Raw genomic sequence first — 19,198 nt, 5'->3', positions numbered from 1 at the left:
TCCAGCTTATTTTATGAGTTGGTCCTAAAAATGAAGCAGATAACAAATATGAGGTGGATCACACCATAGGAAACGGTGGTCATTGTGCACCCACCATTAAAAACTTCCTAAGATTCGCCGCCTAACCTGTTGATAGGGTCAGACGGTCTCGGATGAATCGAGAACACAAATAGTTATGGTTCACGTGAGATTTACGTTTGCTTCATTCTTTTAAGAAAATGCCTTAAAATAATTAAGTTAGAAAAAATAATGGACGACATCGATATACAACATATATATACATTCTGGTGAGCCCCACGGTCAGGTTCTCACCCACATATCTGGATTCCCTGGTTTCAGCTAATTAGCTTGGGGTCTCAAAATGTCTATTTTGATGGAGTGGAGGTTATGCGGGATCCACAGAGATGTCCATGACAAATCTACTTTGTTCATTAGAGCACAATATATGACAGGATTCGAGAAATCAGGAAGATTCATAAATCATGTGTGCCACACCAACAATATTACTATCGAAACCTTCTTGAAGCTAACCATAATGTTTATATGCTATCCAAACCGTCCATATAATTATTACCAATCAAATAAACTGCATAAAAAAAAAAAATCATCCTAGGACAAAACTTTTGTCACTGCCGGGCATTCAATCCCCATTGTTTTGTATGATATGGCCCATGTGAGTTTTTAATTTGCCAAAATTTTGAAATCTTGTTCTATTTATAGTCTTTCAAACATGATTGACATAGTAAATTTGTCACGAACATCTTTCTGGGCCCCATATAGCTCCAAACACAGATACTAGAATGACTAATTTTTTTTTTTTTTTAAATTAATAATTATGAATTTGATTTGAATTTAAGCTACAGAGAGATTTCTCTCAAACTCTCTTTCTTATCCCTATCATCTCTCCCCTATTTCTAACTTGCTCCTCCTATCTCTCAACTTTCTAGTGATTTTTTCCTTTTAAAGAAAATAGTCACATAAGTTGTTTTAATCCTATTACAATTGAAATTGATAACACCCTAAGTAGAGAGATAGAGAGAATATATGTGTATATATATATATATATATATATATATTAGTGACTAAAACAGTGCAATGGCTGGTTTGGATTATCCTTATGCCCATTGTACATGCCTAGATAAGAAGAATATATTTTCTGCGCAATTTAACCATATGTAGAAATTTCCTTTTTCGTATAATAATGAATGATTCAATTTATTGTACTAAGACCTAAAGAATCTAGATAATCCAATCATTTGGTAAGCCACTATTATTAGAGTAATATAATAGATTTAATACTAATATCAAATCATGTTGAAACTCTTGAATTTGTGAATTTGGTGTGATCAGATTAGTTCAAACAATCATTGGGATAAAATTATATCACTTAGTGTAGAAGGTCGACATGGGCTATTAGTGTATGTCTGGTTAAATTCACATCGTCCATCCAATTTGAAAAGGTAAAATATGTTAAGACCTAAAAAATTTTAGATGATCCAATCATCTGGTGAGCCATGAGGATTATAGTAATATGATAGATTTAATACTAATATCGAATTATGTTGAAACTCTTGAATTTGTGAGATTGGTGTGATCATATTGGTTCAAACAATCATTGGTATCAAATTATATTAAGATTCCCAATTATCTATTTTAATTAATCAAATTTGATAGACTAGACTGGTTCGATCAGTCCTTTACTATTCAATTTCAAAATCTAAATGTAAATAAGTATATGAATGACTCATATTAACAATTTATGTGCCTTCTCTGATTATTAACCAATGATGGGTCAATGATGACTATAAATATATCTATTGTGGTTAAATGGACCCTAAACCTTTAATTAAAGAAAATTCTTAAAATTTTAAGCTTACTTATATATCGTCAATTGAAGGTACCGAATTTTTTCTAATGATCAATCTGACTTAAACAAAATTCCATCAATTTGAAGTTGATCGATCGATGTATCCTCAATTAATGTCGATAGATACATCGATACGTGCCTGGATAAAATCCGAACTTTGATAATCGAATCAAATAAATATATTATACATGTAAACTTAAATTAAATAATCATTGAGGATTACTACATAGTGGTTGACTACATAGGATGTTGAATCAAAGGTGGGACCCATTTATGATGTAATTAGATTAAACAATAATATGGTTGTATGATTGTTAGGATTTCTAAATTCAAATCTATCAGATCATCCTTCATTATCAAACTTAGGTGAGTAACCCAATGTGTCTCATGTTCATAGAAATTAAAATAGAATTTTTGTGTAACTGATTAAATGATGTATTGATTAATTGATGTGTGGATTAATTGATGAGTTGACTGAAATATTTTTATAATTTAATTGATAATGATATATAAGACTGTGTCGCATGTTAAATTATGTTTTCACATATAATTCATGAAAATATGATGGAATCACATGCTTACATTCAGATTTAAACTAATGTATATGAACAACTATAAAATAATGAATTCATATATTGTCCATCGCATCTGCATATTGCATGGTCAATCCTGGGGACCGTCCTTGGAAGAAACGTCGATCTTAACAAATCGTTATCAGCTATGGACTATGCTTATACCAACCGAGAGGTGAAAACCTACCCAATGGGTGGATGCGAGTTAATGATTTCCAAGTCATGCACATAAACGATCTCTCTATCTGACACGTTCATATATCATATGCATATATTTTTACATTCAGTGTTTTGTACTATTTTAATTAGTATATATATAAACCATGCTGGGTTATTTCACTGAGCCTGCATAATATACTTTTTTATTAATAAAAAAATCATATAGATAAGCTGTTAGCAGATGATGTGGCGCAGGAACCGAAAAGGGTCATTGAAACTGAACATGACCCACGTAAAACATGACAATACATTATCTAAAGATGAATTGACAACATTAGATCATTCTTAAATATCAGATTTATTTGCTAGTATAGTTTGGTTGGCATACAATGCATATTGGCATTGATTATGGAATTTTAATCAATTGTTTGGATTTTTTTTTTTTATAAATTAAGACATTATGAGTATGGAGTATGGAATAAGCATATTTATATTAAGATACTATAATAAATGAATAATGTTTGAGATTTATATTATTTAAATGATCGTGAAGATTTATATTTGCGTAGTTGATTTACGCTAAGTATTATGTATGTATGATTGAAATTCGAAGGGGTTAGGGTAAAACTTAAAATGAATATAATTCATACTTTTGATTAAATTGATCAACAAATGAAGTTGGTACACTTTGTGTACGAGTTGCAAAATAAAATTCGAGTTTAAAGGTGCATAATCTGCACCTAGATTTTGAGGCGTGACATATACCTTTGTGCTGATAGAGATATCCCTGTACCATGGGCAGAGGCAATCTACCCCGTAAGTTATAGGAGTAGATTGCATGGCATGTAGGCCTTGATGGTCCATTAATGTCACTAAATTTTGTGGGCCCCACTATGATGCGTGTTATATCCACACTGTTCATTTATTTTGAGAGATCATTTAAAAGCATGTGCCAGAAAATGAGGTAGACACGGAGCTCAAGTGGACAACACTAGAAAGCAATTTTGACGACACTAGAAAGCAATGACGACACTAGAAAGTAATTTTGACAATGACGCACATTATTGAAACCTTCACAGGCCTCACCACGATGTTTATTTGCCATCTAACATGTTCATAAGGTCACATAAACATGGAAGAAGGAAAAGCACAAATATGAGCTTATCCATAACTTCAATGGCCCTTGAGAACTTTTCAATGATAGATGTTCAATCTCCACTACTTTATGTGGTGTGGTTCCCTTGAGCTCCGGATCTGCCTTATTTTTGGTCCTATGTCTAAAATGATACATTGAAATGGATGGACAGTGTAGATATGACACACGCATCATGGTAGGGCCCACATAACCTAGTGACATTATTTATTTATTTATTTACACATGCACACATACCCCCGCACACTCACCCTGTGGTGGGATTTCACCACCTATGGATATTCGCACCCTTGACTGGGTGTTGAAACTCCTCGAGAGTCTACCACCGGAGCAAGAGTAAGGATCCATAACCTGGTGACGTCAACATACCATGCAATACGTGCACATGTCACCAATATACAACTATCCAGACCCTCCAAATCATGTCCCAATTCAGACGGAGCATAACTCTAAAATCACACACATAAAGCAGCCATATCTTCTGATTAATAGTATCAAATTGTTAGTAAGGAATCAGACGACTAATATTAAATTCTCAGTGAGATTTATGTTACCGTTCATCTATAGTTGGACCAGCTCTTTGAAGGATTTGGATTGCCATATAACCATGCCATGTGTATGCCTAAAGAGTCACCACCGTTCTTTATATAGTGAGAAACTAACATCAGAATCTACAATAAGAAGATCGATCCCTAGTGGACAATGATACGGTGGAGGCAGAAAGAGATCCGTCGGACCACTACATTAGATGGTCCTGCATAGTCATGTTAGTGGAAAGAGACAGGATGGTGGACCAACCATTTTAGGAACTTAAAATTAATTAATAGTAATTAATGCTAATAAATATAAGAAGACGATTGCGTGCGTCTAGGTAGGGGCTCTATGGGGCCATTGTGATGTATGGGTTTTATCCAAGCCATTCATCCATTTTTTTTCAAATCATTTTAGGTAACGAGTCTAAAGATTCTAAAGATTAGGTAGGTCCAATGCTTATGTGGACCGCACCACAGGAAGCAACAGCCATAATGAAACTTACCATTGAAACTTTACAAAGGGCTGCACGTTATGTTTATTTTCCATCCAACCTGTTCATAAGATCATATAGACTTGGATGTATAGGGAAAACACAAATATCTTATTGATCCAAAACTTCCGATTGAATCCTTATCATTAAAAACTAGGGCTGTACATCGAGCCGAGTCAAGTCGAGGTGGGCCAAGCTCGGCTTGACTCATCCATGCTATACTCGAGTTCGAGCTCGAGCTCAAGCTCGCCCTTGAGCTCAACATTGAAGCTTGGCTTGTTTACTAAGGCTTTCGAGTCGAGTTCGAGTTGAGCTAGTGGTTCGAGTCGAGTCGAGCTAGTGGTTCGAGTCGAGTTGAGTTTACCTCGGTAGGGTAAGGGAAAGATAAAGATCAGGGAATGAGGATGGGTAGGGTCGGGTAAGGTTTTTTAAGTAAAAACTTTTAAGTTTTAACTTCTTTTTTAAAACTTAAATACATATTATATATATATTTAATATTAATAATATATATAAAATTAAAATCTATTACTCGAGCTGAGTTGAGCTCGAGCTCGAGCTTCGAGTCGAGTCGAGTTCGAATCGAGTCGAGTTGAAATACACCATGATCGAACTCGGCTTGAACTCAACTCGAGCTTTAGTAAACAAGGTTGACTTGCCTCGAGTCGGCCTTTCAATCCGAGTCAATCTGAGCTGATTCAAGCCGAGTCGAACGAGCTTTTCGAGCTAACTTAACTCGTGTACATCCCTATTAAAAACTTAATGGATTTGATGGAAATGTTTATTTGTCATACAACCTATTGATAAGGTCACAAATATCTAGATGAATAGACCACACAAATATCAGCTTGATCCAAATCTTTTATGGCCCAGAAGAAGTTTTTAATGGTCAGTCACCACTATTTCCTGCACTATGGTCCATCTAGGTTTTGGAATTGCTTCATTTTTCGGATTATGTCTTAAAACGAGCTTTCAACATGAATAGACGACTTGGATGTAATCACATATATCACATTCAGCCCCACAGTCAGGAATCACACCCACCTTGGTGACAATTGGGTCACACCTAATCCACTCCCAATGTTCCACATGGTGTTGTTCGAAGGGAGCGGATTAGGTTAGACCTAGGACTCACCAAGTTGGTACCGCCATTACTATGGGGCCCACCTTAATGTATGTATTCTGCATCCAGGCCGTCCATTTGTTTTTCAAGATAATTACAAGGCATTACACCAAAAATTAAGCAAATCTAATCATTAAGTGGACAATACCATAGGAAATAGTGGTGATTGAACATTAATAACTCACAAAAGTTTTGGAACAATCTGATATTTATTTATTTATTTTCTTTCATCTAAGCTTATGTGACCTTATCAATATATTGGATGGAAAATAAACATAAACATTAACATGCGCCCAAAAATGATTTTAATGGTAGGGCCTTCAATTACCACCGCTTCCTATGGTATGGCCCACCTGATAATTGGATCTACTTCATTTTTAGGATAATGCCATAAAATGATGATGGATAAAGTGGATACACAATACATATATATCAAGATGGCTCCCATGTTAAGGGAAGCACCGTCCTGGGTCATTTTGCCTAATCAGCTTCCAAATTGGAATGCTTTGGTCAGCTTGTGGCCTAGAGAAATGCCTACCATAATTTCTGGGTGGATTATGATGTTTATATACCATCCATGCCCTTTAGAAGACCATTCTTATTAACCTCACAAATGTGATAGACATTTAATCTTCACTATTTCTTGTCATGTACCTGATTTGAGTTTTGGATCTGCCTCATTTTACGGCCCATGTCATAATCCAATTTGGCAAAACAGCTTTATAGAGTGGATTGGGTTCGAGTCCTTAATTACCTCAATGGTAGACTCTGAGGAGTTTCAACACAAGGTCTTGGGTTCAATATCCATAGGTGGTGAAATCCCACTACGGCATGCATGGGTGTGTGTTTCAGGTGTCATGTGTAAAAAAAGAAAAAAAGAAAAAAAAGAAAAGAAAAGCTTTATAAAGTGGATTTCTCACAAACATGATGGTGGTCATGCCTAACTTCCTAATGTAGGAAGTTCCTCCCCCCGGGCTGGATGACCTCTTGGGGTTCAGCTTAATGTTTGTGAGAAATCTACCCTGTCGTGATAGGAAATAGTGAGGACTGTGGGGTCATACAATCTAGTGATTAGGCTAATATTATTGTGTTTTTAGTTGATCATCTTTGTACGAGTGACCTTGTGAATGGTCTAGATGGCATATAAACATCATTGTAGTCTTACTCATCTTCTTAAGTGAACCACACCATAGAAAACAATGAGGATTGAATCCCTAATGTTGAAATCTTATTATGGGCCACAAGTGTGTGTGTGTGTGTGTGTGTGTGTGTGTGTGTGTGTGTATAGGGAAAAGATATTATATGCTCGACCATTTTATACCTTTCATAAGGTCGAGAACTAACAGCACATTATTCATCGAATGGTAAAAATTTTAAACAACGGGGAGATTTTATAGGAAACTGAAGAAACACGGCGTGGATTAGATAGTAAAATAGCTAGAAACGTTATTGAAGTGACGTCACCTAGTTCCGTGGGCCCCACCATGATGTATGTTTTATATCCACACCTTCCATTCATTTGGAGAGATCATTTTAGGGCAATATGTAAAGAATGAGTTAAATCCAAAGCTCCAGTGCACCCAACATAGAAAACAGTGGGCATAGTGAGGCCCACCATTGAAAACTTCTAAAGGCCACGAAAGTTTAAGATCAAGCTGATATTTGTGTTTTCTCTTACTTCATGTCTTTTTTTAACTTTTGAACAGGTTGGATTTCAAATAAACATTATGGTGGGCCTTGGGATAGTTTCAATGGTGGGAATCACTCTCCCCACTATTTTCTATGGTGGGTCCACTACAGATTTTTATCTACCTCATTCTTTGACTCATGCCCTAAAATGATATTTCAAAATGAATGGATGGTGGGGATACAACACATACATCATAGTGGGGCTCATAGAACTTGGTGACATAGCTTCAGTAGCCGCTCGCTACTCAACTGTTCGTACATCTACTTCCAGATTAAAAGGGGAAGCGGATTGGCTGGTGTACCTCACCTAACTGTACAGCTGTTGTATCTACGTTAGCAAGTTTTTTTGGTCTAATCATGATGTATGTGTTATATATATCCAAACCGTCCATCCATTTGGTGAGCTCGTTTTAATGCTTTGGACGAAAATTAAGACAGATCTAACTATCAATTGGACCACACTGCAAAAAACAGTGTGAGATTGAGCCTCTACTATTGAAACCCTTTTTGGGTCACAAAAGTTTTGGATCAGTATGAATTTTTTTTTCCCTCTTCATTCAGGTCATTTTGACCTTATGAACAAATTGGATAGAAAATAAACGTTATGGTAGCCCTACAAAGTTTTCAACGGTGAAAATCATTATCTCCGCTGCTATTTGTGGTGTGGTCCAGATGATCTTTGGATATGATTCATTTTTTGAATAATGCTCTAAAATGATCTCTAAAAATAGATGAACCGTGTAGATATAATAAATACATCAGTATGAGCCCATGTAACTTTGATCTCCTTTAAACCATTCGTACAACTCGGAGATGGAGGAGCGTCAGTGCTCGTCTCGCATGACACGTACTTATAGTAGCTATATGGCTGGTGTGAGGTACACTAGCCAATCCCAATCCGCTTCCATTAGATCGCGGATTGCGTCCTACCACCTCCCGGACGGTAATCCGTCCGGTAAGGGCTTTGTGGGGCCCAACGTGATGTAACTGTTTTATATCCACGCCGTTCAATGATTTTCTCAGATCATTTTAATATATGAATCAAAAAATGAGGCAGGTCCAAGGCTTAAGTGGACCACAAGGTGGGGATTGAACGTCCACCATTAAAAACTTCTTACGGGCGGGAGAAATTCCGAATCAAGCTGATATTTGTGTTTTCATTTCATCCATGTCTACATGACCTTATGAATAGGTTGGATGGTAAAAATTTAATAACAACTTATTTTTCCCTACATAACCATTAAAGTGCGCCCTAGGAGTTTGTAACGGTAGAAATTCAATAACAAATGTTTTCCCATGGTGTGGTCCATCTGAGATTCAGATATAACTTATTTTTGGTGTAAATCCCTTAAATTATATTTCAAAATGGATGGACGGTATGTATAGAAAATATACATCATGGTGGGGCCCATGGAACTTGGCGACATCACTTCAATAACATTTCTAGCTATTTTAGTATCTAATCCACACCGTATTTCTTCGGTTTCCCATAAAATCTCCCGGTTGTTTAAAATTTTTACCATTCGACATGGAAGGTATAATACGGTAGAGCATATAGTACCTTTTTCATATATATATATATATATATATATATATATATATGAATGGACGTGTGGATAAAACTCATACATCAGGGTGGGCCCACAGATCTTTTCTAGTAGGGACCATGATGTATGCCTTTTATACATGCTGTGATCCATTATGCCAATACGTCTTAGCACATGAGTCCAAAAATAAAACGTCCAAATCTTGGGTGAGACGCTCACTCTAAATACTTATTGAGGTCATGAAAGTTTTGGATGAAGCTGATATTTGCATTTTCCCTTTGTGTGGATGGAAAATAAACATTAGAATATGTTCCATATCCACGCCAGTGGCGAGACCCTCCGGGGATGCGAATTAGCTGCTATGCGAGGAACGTCTTAGTGGGCGTTACCATTACCCTGTGAGGCCCACCCTGATGAATATGTTCCATATCCACGCCATCTATCTGTTTTTTCAGATCATTTAAGGAAATTATACTAAAATTTAAGAATATCCAAATCTCCTATGGAACACACCATTGGAAAAAAGTGGTGAATAACCATTAAAAGCTTTTGTAGGCCAAAAGAGTTTTGGACCGATATAATATCTATATTGTCCCTTCATCCAGTTCTTCTTGAACTTATCAACCGATTAGATGGAAAATAAACATTACGGATCTTCTTACAGTGGGCCTTGGGAAGTTTTTAATGGACAATATTCAGTTATCACTGTTTCTTGCAATGTGGTCCACATGAGATTTGGATATGCTAATGTTATGCCCTAGAACGGGCTGGAAAAACGGGTGGATGGAGTGGATAAACACCATATCATTAGAGTGGCCCCCACGGTAGGGGTAACACCCAATAAGCTGTTTCTCGGGTATCCGTGCCCCTCCATCGGGACTTCCTCTCAAGACGCGGTTTGGTGAGTGATGCTGCTACCAGCCAGGTAGCTAGTGGTTGGTGCTCCATGGACCTCACGAGGATGTATGTGTCTTATATATGCTGTCCAATGAAGGCCAATGACGGGTTTCTAAGCTGGGTTGTTAGAGCATAGGGCTTATAGACAAAATGAGCAATCCTCCCGACACAAAGATTAGCCCCCGAGCTCGGTGGGAGAAGATTCGTCTCATTAAGAATATGTACAACATTGGCTTAGGATAATAAGGCAAGGAGCTCGAGATCGAGCTCTCGCACATTCCACACTGACCTTGACTGGCCACCACAAAGACACTACAAAGCAACTCAGAGGGGATTATGCCCCATATATGGAAAAGGAGGGTATGACCTGATCTCGGCCGAAAATCACGCCGATTGAGACAAGCTTGGTGACATTTTTGGGAGTAGTTTCCTATCTAAATAAGGACTCCTAGTGTGTCCCATTAAAACACGATGATTTCAGAACCGCCCAATGACCCTATAAGCACAACTACCCTAAATGAGAGGAGGTAAGCTCAAAACTCTTTTTTTTTTTTGTTAGCATGTTAGTACACCCACTGTTAGCCACCCCCACCTTGAATCGAGGTATCTTTCACTCAGTCTACCACTTGAGCTATGGATCTGGGTGTAAGGTAAGCTCAAAACTCATATTTTAGTCATTGATCCAAGTCTATCAACCTACCATAGGCATTAGAGTGTTTATGGTCAGTTACCGACACCCCTGTCCACATTTCCCTTGTCCTTTTAGGTTCATCAGAGGGCATACCTTCATAATAATTAATTGCATATATTAGCTCAAAATCTTGCAATGACATCATTCATTGCACTTTGCCAGAGTATCAATGTTATTTTCTTTCCTGCTAAGAGAAAGTACTTCATTTGGGTGCTAATTCTAACGGTGTCCAACAAATGGACCAATAAGTAGAAGTGATGTCTCAGCCATTAAGAAAACATTCATTTATTTATTTATTTTACTAATGACACTAAGCTCATGATGGCCAGAACATGTCACGATAAGAAGCTGGTAAAATAACACAACAAGGCTAGCAATGCCCAATCTCAGTAGATTTTTGATTTTTTTTTTTTTTTAACAATCATTCAGCAATGCCCAATCTGAGTAGATTAACTCTTTATTTAGCTTAATACAAACGCCTCAGAAATTACTTAATATTGTTCTGCTCAATATAAACCCCATCAATGAGAAAAACCCCCGTTCGTGGCACTAACGTCACGACAAGACTCTCCGCAGTCTCAGCATTAAGCTCTGCGACCAAGTTCGTTATTCCAAGCTTCAAGCTCTGCTTCTTCGCCTTACTGTCAGCTGTCTTCCCATGTTCGTGCCCATGAGCCACAGTTACAAAGCTCCCAGCAAAGTCTCCAAAGTCAGTAGAATTGTCAGGCGTGCTGATGTAGACATCGAACCGGGTGGAGCTTGTGTGTACCACCTCGATGCCATCGACGACAACAACCTCGACCGTCTTCTCTATGTCCGACTCACGACGGGATGACTTGGGCCGTTTAGCCAAGATGCGGATGGGGTATTCTGCAAGGACCCTAGTCGTGGACCCGAATTCTGCCACTGGAGCCTCCTTGGTTTTGGGCTGACGTGGGCATAAAACGTTCTTCCACTCGACAGACAGGTCAGCGAATGAGTATCCGAGTTTAGTAATATCAAGTGCGTCCTTTACCTGTTGGTAGACAAGTGAGCAAATATCTGAGAGTTAAGTGCTGCTAGAATTTTAAAAAAGAGGTTTGGTATTGCAATTGGATTGGTTGAGACTTTAGCCTTTACAAAGGGAAGCGGATTGGCTGGTGTATCACACATCACCAACCTAGCTGATGTGTGTGGGTACGTGTAGTGCTCTACTAGAAATTAAAGTTATGTGGGCCCCACAATGATGTATTTATCATATCCACACCTTTCATTCATTTGGAAAGATCATTTTAGATCTTGATCCAAAAAATGAGCCATATCGAAATCACAAGTGGACCACATCACAAATAGTAGTGGGACAATGATTCTCATTATTAAAACATTTATAGGGCCCACCATAATGTTTATTTTAAATCCAATCCATTCATAAGGTCACACAAAACTGGATGAAGAGTAAAAACAATTATCATATTGATCCAAAATTTCTGTGACCTCCAAAAGAGTTTCAATGGTAGACGTTCAATCTCCCACTGCTTTTTACAGTGTGGTCCACTTGATTTTTGTATCTGTCTTATTTTTCGGGTCAAGCCTTACTATGAGCTCGCCAAGTGGACAAACGGTTTGGATATAACTCATACCTCAAGATGGGACCGATAGAACTTGGTGACGTCAACACACCAGCCAGGTTGGTGGTGTCGATACACCGGCCAATCCGCTTCCTTTCCAAAGCTGGGTCATCTTCCAATCATCCAACTGTTTATACGATGAGTCTCACTTTGTATTGTGGAAACGGGACAAACAAAAGCTTTAAACATGAACGGTCACTGTAACGTTTGCATTATCAATGGACGCATGCGAGATTAGCTGCTTACTGTTTCACCAGGTTTTGTGGGCCCATCATGATCTATCTGCCGTATCCACACCGTCCATTCATTTTGAGAGACCATTTTAGGGCATGAACTAAAGAATGAGGTGGATTCGAAGCTCAAGTGGACAGTGGGGATAGTGACATCCACGGTTGAAATCTTCTTATGGCCCCACCATGATGTTTATTTGAGATCCAACCTATCTATAAGTTAACAAAGACATGGATGAAGGGAAAATACAAATATTAGCTTGATCGAAATTTTTTGTGGCCGCCAGGAAGTTTTTAATGGCAGGTGTTTAATCCCCACTGTTTTCTGTGGTGGGGTCCACTTGAACCTTGGATCTGCCTCATTTTTTGGTTCTTGCCCTAAAATAGTCTCTCAAAATGGATGGACAGCGTGGACACAGGACATAGATCATGGTGGGGCCAACAAAACCTAGTGACATCACATCAGTAGCAAGATTGGCTACTGAACCAGTCAATAGCTAATCTGCGTCCGGCTTTTATAAAAAGAGATGTGATTTTATCACAAACTCGGGCGGGCCACACCACAGTAAATAGCGTGGGACGGAAACACCCACACCATTTAAACCTTCACGAGGCCCATCATCATATTTATGTTCCGTATAACTCATTTATATGGATATGCCTACAGGGATGAAAGAAAAACACAAATATCAGCTATATCTGAAACTTTTGTGGGCCTTGGTAAAGTTTCAATGGTTGAATCCCATTGTTCTATGCGGTGTGGCCTACGTGAATTTTGGATTTACCATATTTTTAAGCTCACCTCATACCATGAAGTGGGAAAATTGATGGACATAGTAAATGTGACATGGACATTATTACAGAAGTTAGAAATGAGAAAATTCCATGACTATTTTTTTAAAACGGTTGTCAGTGAAAGTCAAACTTATTGCTTTTACTACATAAATCTAGCTTCTCAAATAGAAAAAACCTGTTTGTCCCCATGTGATGGGGGCATATCAAGGCAGCCTGTTTTGTTTTTAATACATTAGTGCTAACAATGTTAGCCCTGATGTGTTCCAATCACAATGCACAATACACCGAAACGGTTTTTGTCACTTTACACCAAGCGAGGATCATACTCCACTTCCAAAACCCTAGCAAGTTTTTGCACATGTACAAAATCATAAGTGATTATATGGGAAAATCTCTCGAAGAATGTATTACAATATTTTTCGGAAATAAATATAATTGAATGATATGGATAGGTGTATAACTGTATTTATACTATAAATAATATAGTTGCATAACTGTATTTATACTATAAGTTTTACACTCACCCACCCAAATAACAAAAAAAAAAAAAAAAACCCTTCACTGTAAGTCCGGCCTCTCTGATAATAAAAAAGCTAGGCGCAAAATGCACAATTGGCCGCATACGACATTGTCCAACGGCCAGAACTAATGTAGAGTGGATCACACACACTTTCTTGGCAAAGATAGACCAGAGAAGGCTGGATTGGAGGCGGAAGTGATTAGGACTGTCAGAATCCTAAAACAAGCATATCTCACAAATCGGAATGAGTTATTTGATGTATCACATATGATTTTGGGTAGGAGAAGCTACTTTAGCCAACTAACCTGCTATATCGGGTTGACCACACAAGATTTGTGAGATTCCATCGTATCAACGGTCAAAAGTCCATTTTAATTTCATTTTTACTACTTATATTAAGTTTTGGTTCAGTCATAACTCTTGATCGTGTGAGTTTTAGCAGTCGTGCCCAACATGAAAAGGGCTTAGAAAAATTAAGAGAATAGCATGGTTAGGCTAATTGGACACTCACTAGTTTTGAGAGAAAACCATAAAGTCCAGTAGAAATCATAACGGTTTATGAACAATAAGTTTACTATTCATAGTAAGCCAGGTTTTTAGGAGCGTGAGTTGGAATTTGATATTGAAACTTCTTCTGAGTTTTGATTAAATTTGTTTTTATCATTAATAAATTTATTTTCAAAATTTTTAGAATTTATTTCTATTTTCCTATTTTTCCTCGTGGATTCGAGGAATCTCCATGGGGAGTCTATAGAAGCTACATGGATTCGGAGTAATTATCCCCCGAGGAAGACAATGATCTGCCTCATCACATCCATCCCTGCCTCAAGAACCATCCATGTTCAAGGGCTTAACTTGGATGTATCAGTACATATCCAACCTCACCCTAAAGGGGCGAGTTTCACATTCGATTCAAGAAAGCAAGGATATAATATCAGGAACCAATCTTTCAGTGCAACCATTTGAATGTGTGGAGACGAACAGCAGGGAGGGAGCACTACTTACCTGCACTTTCACCACCTTGTTATTCTCGTCGTAGAAGATGAAGCTAGCATCCAGCCAGTCAGGGTTATCGGTTTCAAAACCCGTCGTACTCATAAACTGGGTCCTGTAGATCTCCCACAGCCGATCCACATTCATGTGATGCCCAAAAAAGATAGGGTCCCGCGCTGCTGTGATGAAGTTACCCATATCAAAATTGGGTGATTCGCACTTCCCCACCCACTGATGTACAACGTTGTGCAAGATCTCCAGCGAACCGGCAACAGCGCTCTCCTGCCCTGCTTCGGGCGTTTTTCCAATAAACAGCGTTCGATCCTTCGCTCCCTCGTTGAAGATTCTGCGAAAATAACAAAGGTTCTCCTCTATTACTTTGTCTTTTGGACGTGGGGTATTACAGTACTCGAAGCTATAATGTAGATCCACATAGTTTCCTGCACGTGCATGCTCGGCACGTGTTTTGTCTAAGAGAGGAGTCTCGTCATAGATTTTAGGAAACTCCATACCATCTGGATGATCGTAGTCCCAGTAAGGAAGTGCAAAGCTTTCATCGCCCATCAGTTTCCCTAAGATCCTCTCGTAGAAGTAGATATACCATCGGTGCCATGGCAAAAAGATAGAACTGTTGTGGACTTGCAATGGCACGTTATTGCACTCGAAGGGAACCTTGTCGAACCCCACCTGGTTGTAGGCCCCATTGCAGAAGGCGCAGTGTATATTCGCTTGCTGCACGAAGCTCCATGGGTCGGTTCCTCCAAGACTCTTCATCTTGGAGATGGCCGATTTCAAGTTGGACAACTCACCGTCGGACAAGTCACGAGCTGGCTTTCTCTTGCGGAGGGTGGTAAATGAGGGGATTTGGTAGTCTGGAATCTCTTCTGGTTTCAGTACACCGAAAGCGTAAGGCGGGCAGCAGGGATAAAGGACGTCACCATCGCTGGAAGAGTTGCACTTTGATAGGTTTGGGGGGGCTATTGGTTTTGCGACGGCCTTTTGATCATGAATGAGGCCAAGAGTCGTTCCGTACAGCCCCCCGCCTATGAGCATGTTCCGTCTGTCTAGCTTGATTAGAGGCGATTCGTCAGTGCTGTTATCACCGCTACTCCTGATACTGAGGTTGCAGAGCTTCCATTGTCTATGGAAAGTGGTGGGGCGGCGTCGAGCATTTTGAGGAGAGTAGGAAGTTTTGGAGCTGAGAGAGGGTGGAGAAGAAGCGGTTGCAAGTAAAGAAGACATTATCGCCGAGGCCATGGAGATGGGTGTAGATTAGGGTTAGGGTTTTGGGGTGTGGGTGTTGTAGGAACTAGAAGGGAGGAGCTATTTATAGAGATTTCTCAAGAACTCGCAGGGTTGGTATGGTGTTGTACCATTACACTGTGCACGTCCGTCGCAACTTTGCATGGATGGATTTTTATTTTTTATTTTTTTATTTAAATGAAACTGTGTGATTTCATTCAACAAAAAGGTGATATCATGACCCTGTACATTCGGGCTTCCTTATATATATAAAAAAAGGGACAGAGTAACGCCTGAAAAACAATGAAAATAGAAACAAAAAAAAAAAGAGGGCGGCGGGGGTCGAGAAGAAAGGAGGCGAAAACGAATCACAATATGCCTCAAATTGATTAAGACGTAATCGCCCGAGACCCCAGTCTGTATAAAACTTTAATTTACGGATTTTCTCTTCGAAATAGACCCGATTGTGTCCGGATCCTCTTCAACGACCGGAAACGGATTGGCTACTCCTCATGACACCAGCCCCGTGGGTGGTGGTCGATGCTCTGTGGCCTCACAATGATGTATGTGTTTCATCCATTCCGTTCATCCATTTTTAAAGATCATTGTATGGCTTGATCCCAAAAATGAGAGGTATATAAATCTCAGGTGGACCACACCACATGAAAACAATAGTGATTGGATATCCACCATTAAAATCTTCCTAAGGCCCACTTTACTGTTTATTTGGCATCCAATCTGTTGATTAGGTCATACAGACCCAGATGAATCTGTTGATTAGGTCATAAGGTCATACAGACCCAGATGAAGGGGAAAAAGAAAAATGAGCTTGATCCAAAACTTTTATGGCCCGAAAATGTTTTTAATGGTCGACGCTCATTCAACACTGTTTCCTGTAATGTGGTCCAATTGAGATCGGGAAATATTTTATTTTTGGTCTTTTACTGTAAAATGATCTGTAAAAATTGATGGACGGCATGGATGAAACACATACATCATGTTGGGCCCACAGCACCGACAACTAGCCATTGGAAGGTGTCAGGGGAGTAGCAATCCGTTTCCACATACCGTGATGATGTCAGTTACTAATAATGTTTCCCAATCACATTACATCAAACATAAATTATGCACGCCGGCGAGTAGAGAATCATTAGAGAGCCGGCGGAAAAATTCAGCATGCGAGGAAGTAATTATTACCAATTTTCACGGGCATTTGTCCGTGAAAATAGGAAATAATTATGCCCGCCCGTAAAAATAGGTAATAATTATGCCCGTGAAAATAGGTAATAATTACTTCCACCCTATTTACCTCTCATTTTCCGATGTCTGATGTGACGAGATCTTTTCGGACACAAAAACCAATAACATATATTTGTGGTCCCACCGTGATAAGTATCCCTTATCTACACCGTTTCTCAGGCCCCATGGCATGAGCTAAAAATACAAGGTATATCAAAAGCTTAAGTGGACCGTGCCAAGAGAAAAAGGAAATCAAATACTTACCATTAAAAACCTCTTGGGCCCACTGTTTCTTATGGTGTGGGTCATCTGAGTATTTAATCTGCTTTTTTTTTCGGGTCATATCTTAGAATATTGTGTTAAAAGAACTTATCGGAATGGATTTATCATATACATCACATTGGGGTCTATAAATTTAAAATAATTCTTTTAAACCGATTTTCGAGGTGAAAAGTGCGGTGAGTTTTCAAAAGAAATTCAAACTAGTGAAATAGTAATAATTACCAATTTCATGGGTATTTACACCACCACGGAAAATCAAACATGCCCTAAGGAGCGGATTGAGAGTCACCCGTGTAACACTCACTCCCTTCCTGTGGGACCCACCTTGACGATGTGTTGTATATCCACACTGTCCATCCGCTTTTACAGCCCATTTTAAGAAATGGTTTAGCAAATCTAAATCTAAGACACCAGTGTTGATTGAACTCCCACCGTTAAAAACTTCCTAGGGCCCAACTTAATGTTTATTAGACATCCTACCCGTTGATAAATTTAAGTAGATCTAGACAAAGGGAACAAAGATAAGCTTGATGCAAAACTTTTGTGGCTCATAAAAACATTTTAATAGTCATTCACCATTGTTTTAACTGGTGTGGTCTACTTGAGATTTGGACCTTGTCCTAAAATGACCTGGAAAAATTGTATAGACGGTCTGGATTTTAAAATAGAAATAAAAAATTCGCCAAGGTGGGCCTCACATGGTGAGTAATACCACTAAGGGCCTATTTGGCTGGGCAGATTAGATGGCACTACGGCAAAACAACAAAAAAAGGACGGTTGAAAACCGTCTCAAATGACCAAAAAGGACGGTCATGGACCATCGCATGGGCCGTCATATTTTGAGGCATCGTATTACTTAAAGGACGGTCATGAACCGTCATTCTTATTGACATTTAAAGGATAGTCATGGACCATCTGTAAAAAGGACGGTCATGGACCGTCCTTAAAAAGGACTGTCATTAACCGTCTCTTATGACCCTTAAAAGGACGGTCATAGACCGTCCTTAAAAAAAGACTGTCATGAATTGTCTCATATGACCGTTAAAAGGACAGTCATGGACCGTCCTTCAAAAGGACTGCTATGATCCGTCTCTTATGGGCCTTAAAAGAACGGTTATGGACCGTCCTTAAAAAGGACTGCTATGAACCGTCTTTTCTGACCCTTAAAAGGACGGTCTTCGACCGTTTCATATTTGAATATTTAGAAAATTTTTCAAATATGAGACGGTCGATATACCCCTGTTACAATATATTTCATCATATTCTTCTTGACATACACCTGTTATATAATATACTTCATCATATTCACATTCACATCCATCTAAACCCATACTATGTAAATCCATCCAAACATATACTATATTCATCCAAACATAAACTACATCCATCCAAACATAATCTTATCCACATTACATTCATCCACGCATAAATACATATAAGTTTAACATCATAAATAAAAAAAGGAAAAAAATTAGCAATAATTTTCTTTTTGTGTCTTTCATCTAATAAAAAAATATTCAACTAACAAAACATTATAATTCAAAATCATGAAGAATTGCAGAAACTTCTTC

At 38.6% G+C, this 19,198-nt stretch overlaps 1 protein-coding gene across 1 annotated transcript; it reads right to left on the bottom strand.

The window, feature by feature from the left end:
* Nucleotides 1-11,028: 11,028 nt before the first annotated feature.
* LOC131257941 (polyphenol oxidase, chloroplastic-like) lies at nt 11,029-16,277 on the bottom strand. Its single transcript, XM_058258914.1, has 2 exons — nt 14,877-16,277; nt 11,029-11,734 (listed from the first exon to the last, which is right to left on the bottom strand). Exons 1-2 carry the CDS (start codon nt 16,119-16,121, stop codon nt 11,207-11,209), a joined length of 1,773 nt encoding a protein of 590 aa, XP_058114897.1. The 5' UTR covers nt 16,122-16,277; the 3' UTR covers nt 11,029-11,206.
* Nucleotides 16,278-19,198: the final 2,921 nt, after the last annotated feature.

This window comes from Magnolia sinica, chromosome 10 (assembly GCF_029962835.1).
Source record: "Magnolia sinica isolate HGM2019 chromosome 10, MsV1, whole genome shotgun sequence".
In the NCBI taxonomy this organism is placed as follows: Eukaryota; Viridiplantae; Streptophyta; class Magnoliopsida; order Magnoliales; family Magnoliaceae; genus Magnolia; species Magnolia sinica.
This window is presented reverse-complemented; position numbering and strand designations above follow the sequence as displayed.

What these genes read in the sequence shown, in the direction of transcription:
- LOC131257941 (XM_058258914.1), bottom strand. Translation starts at nt 16,121, where the DNA reads ATGGCCTCGGCGATAATGTCTTCTTTACTTGCAACCGCTTCTTCTCCA. An exon ending in ACAAGGTGGTGAAAGTGCAG is followed by an intron (nt 11,735 to 14,876) that starts GTAAGTAGTGCT and finishes GTCTACCAACAG; the next exon opens with GTAAAGGACGCACTTGATAT.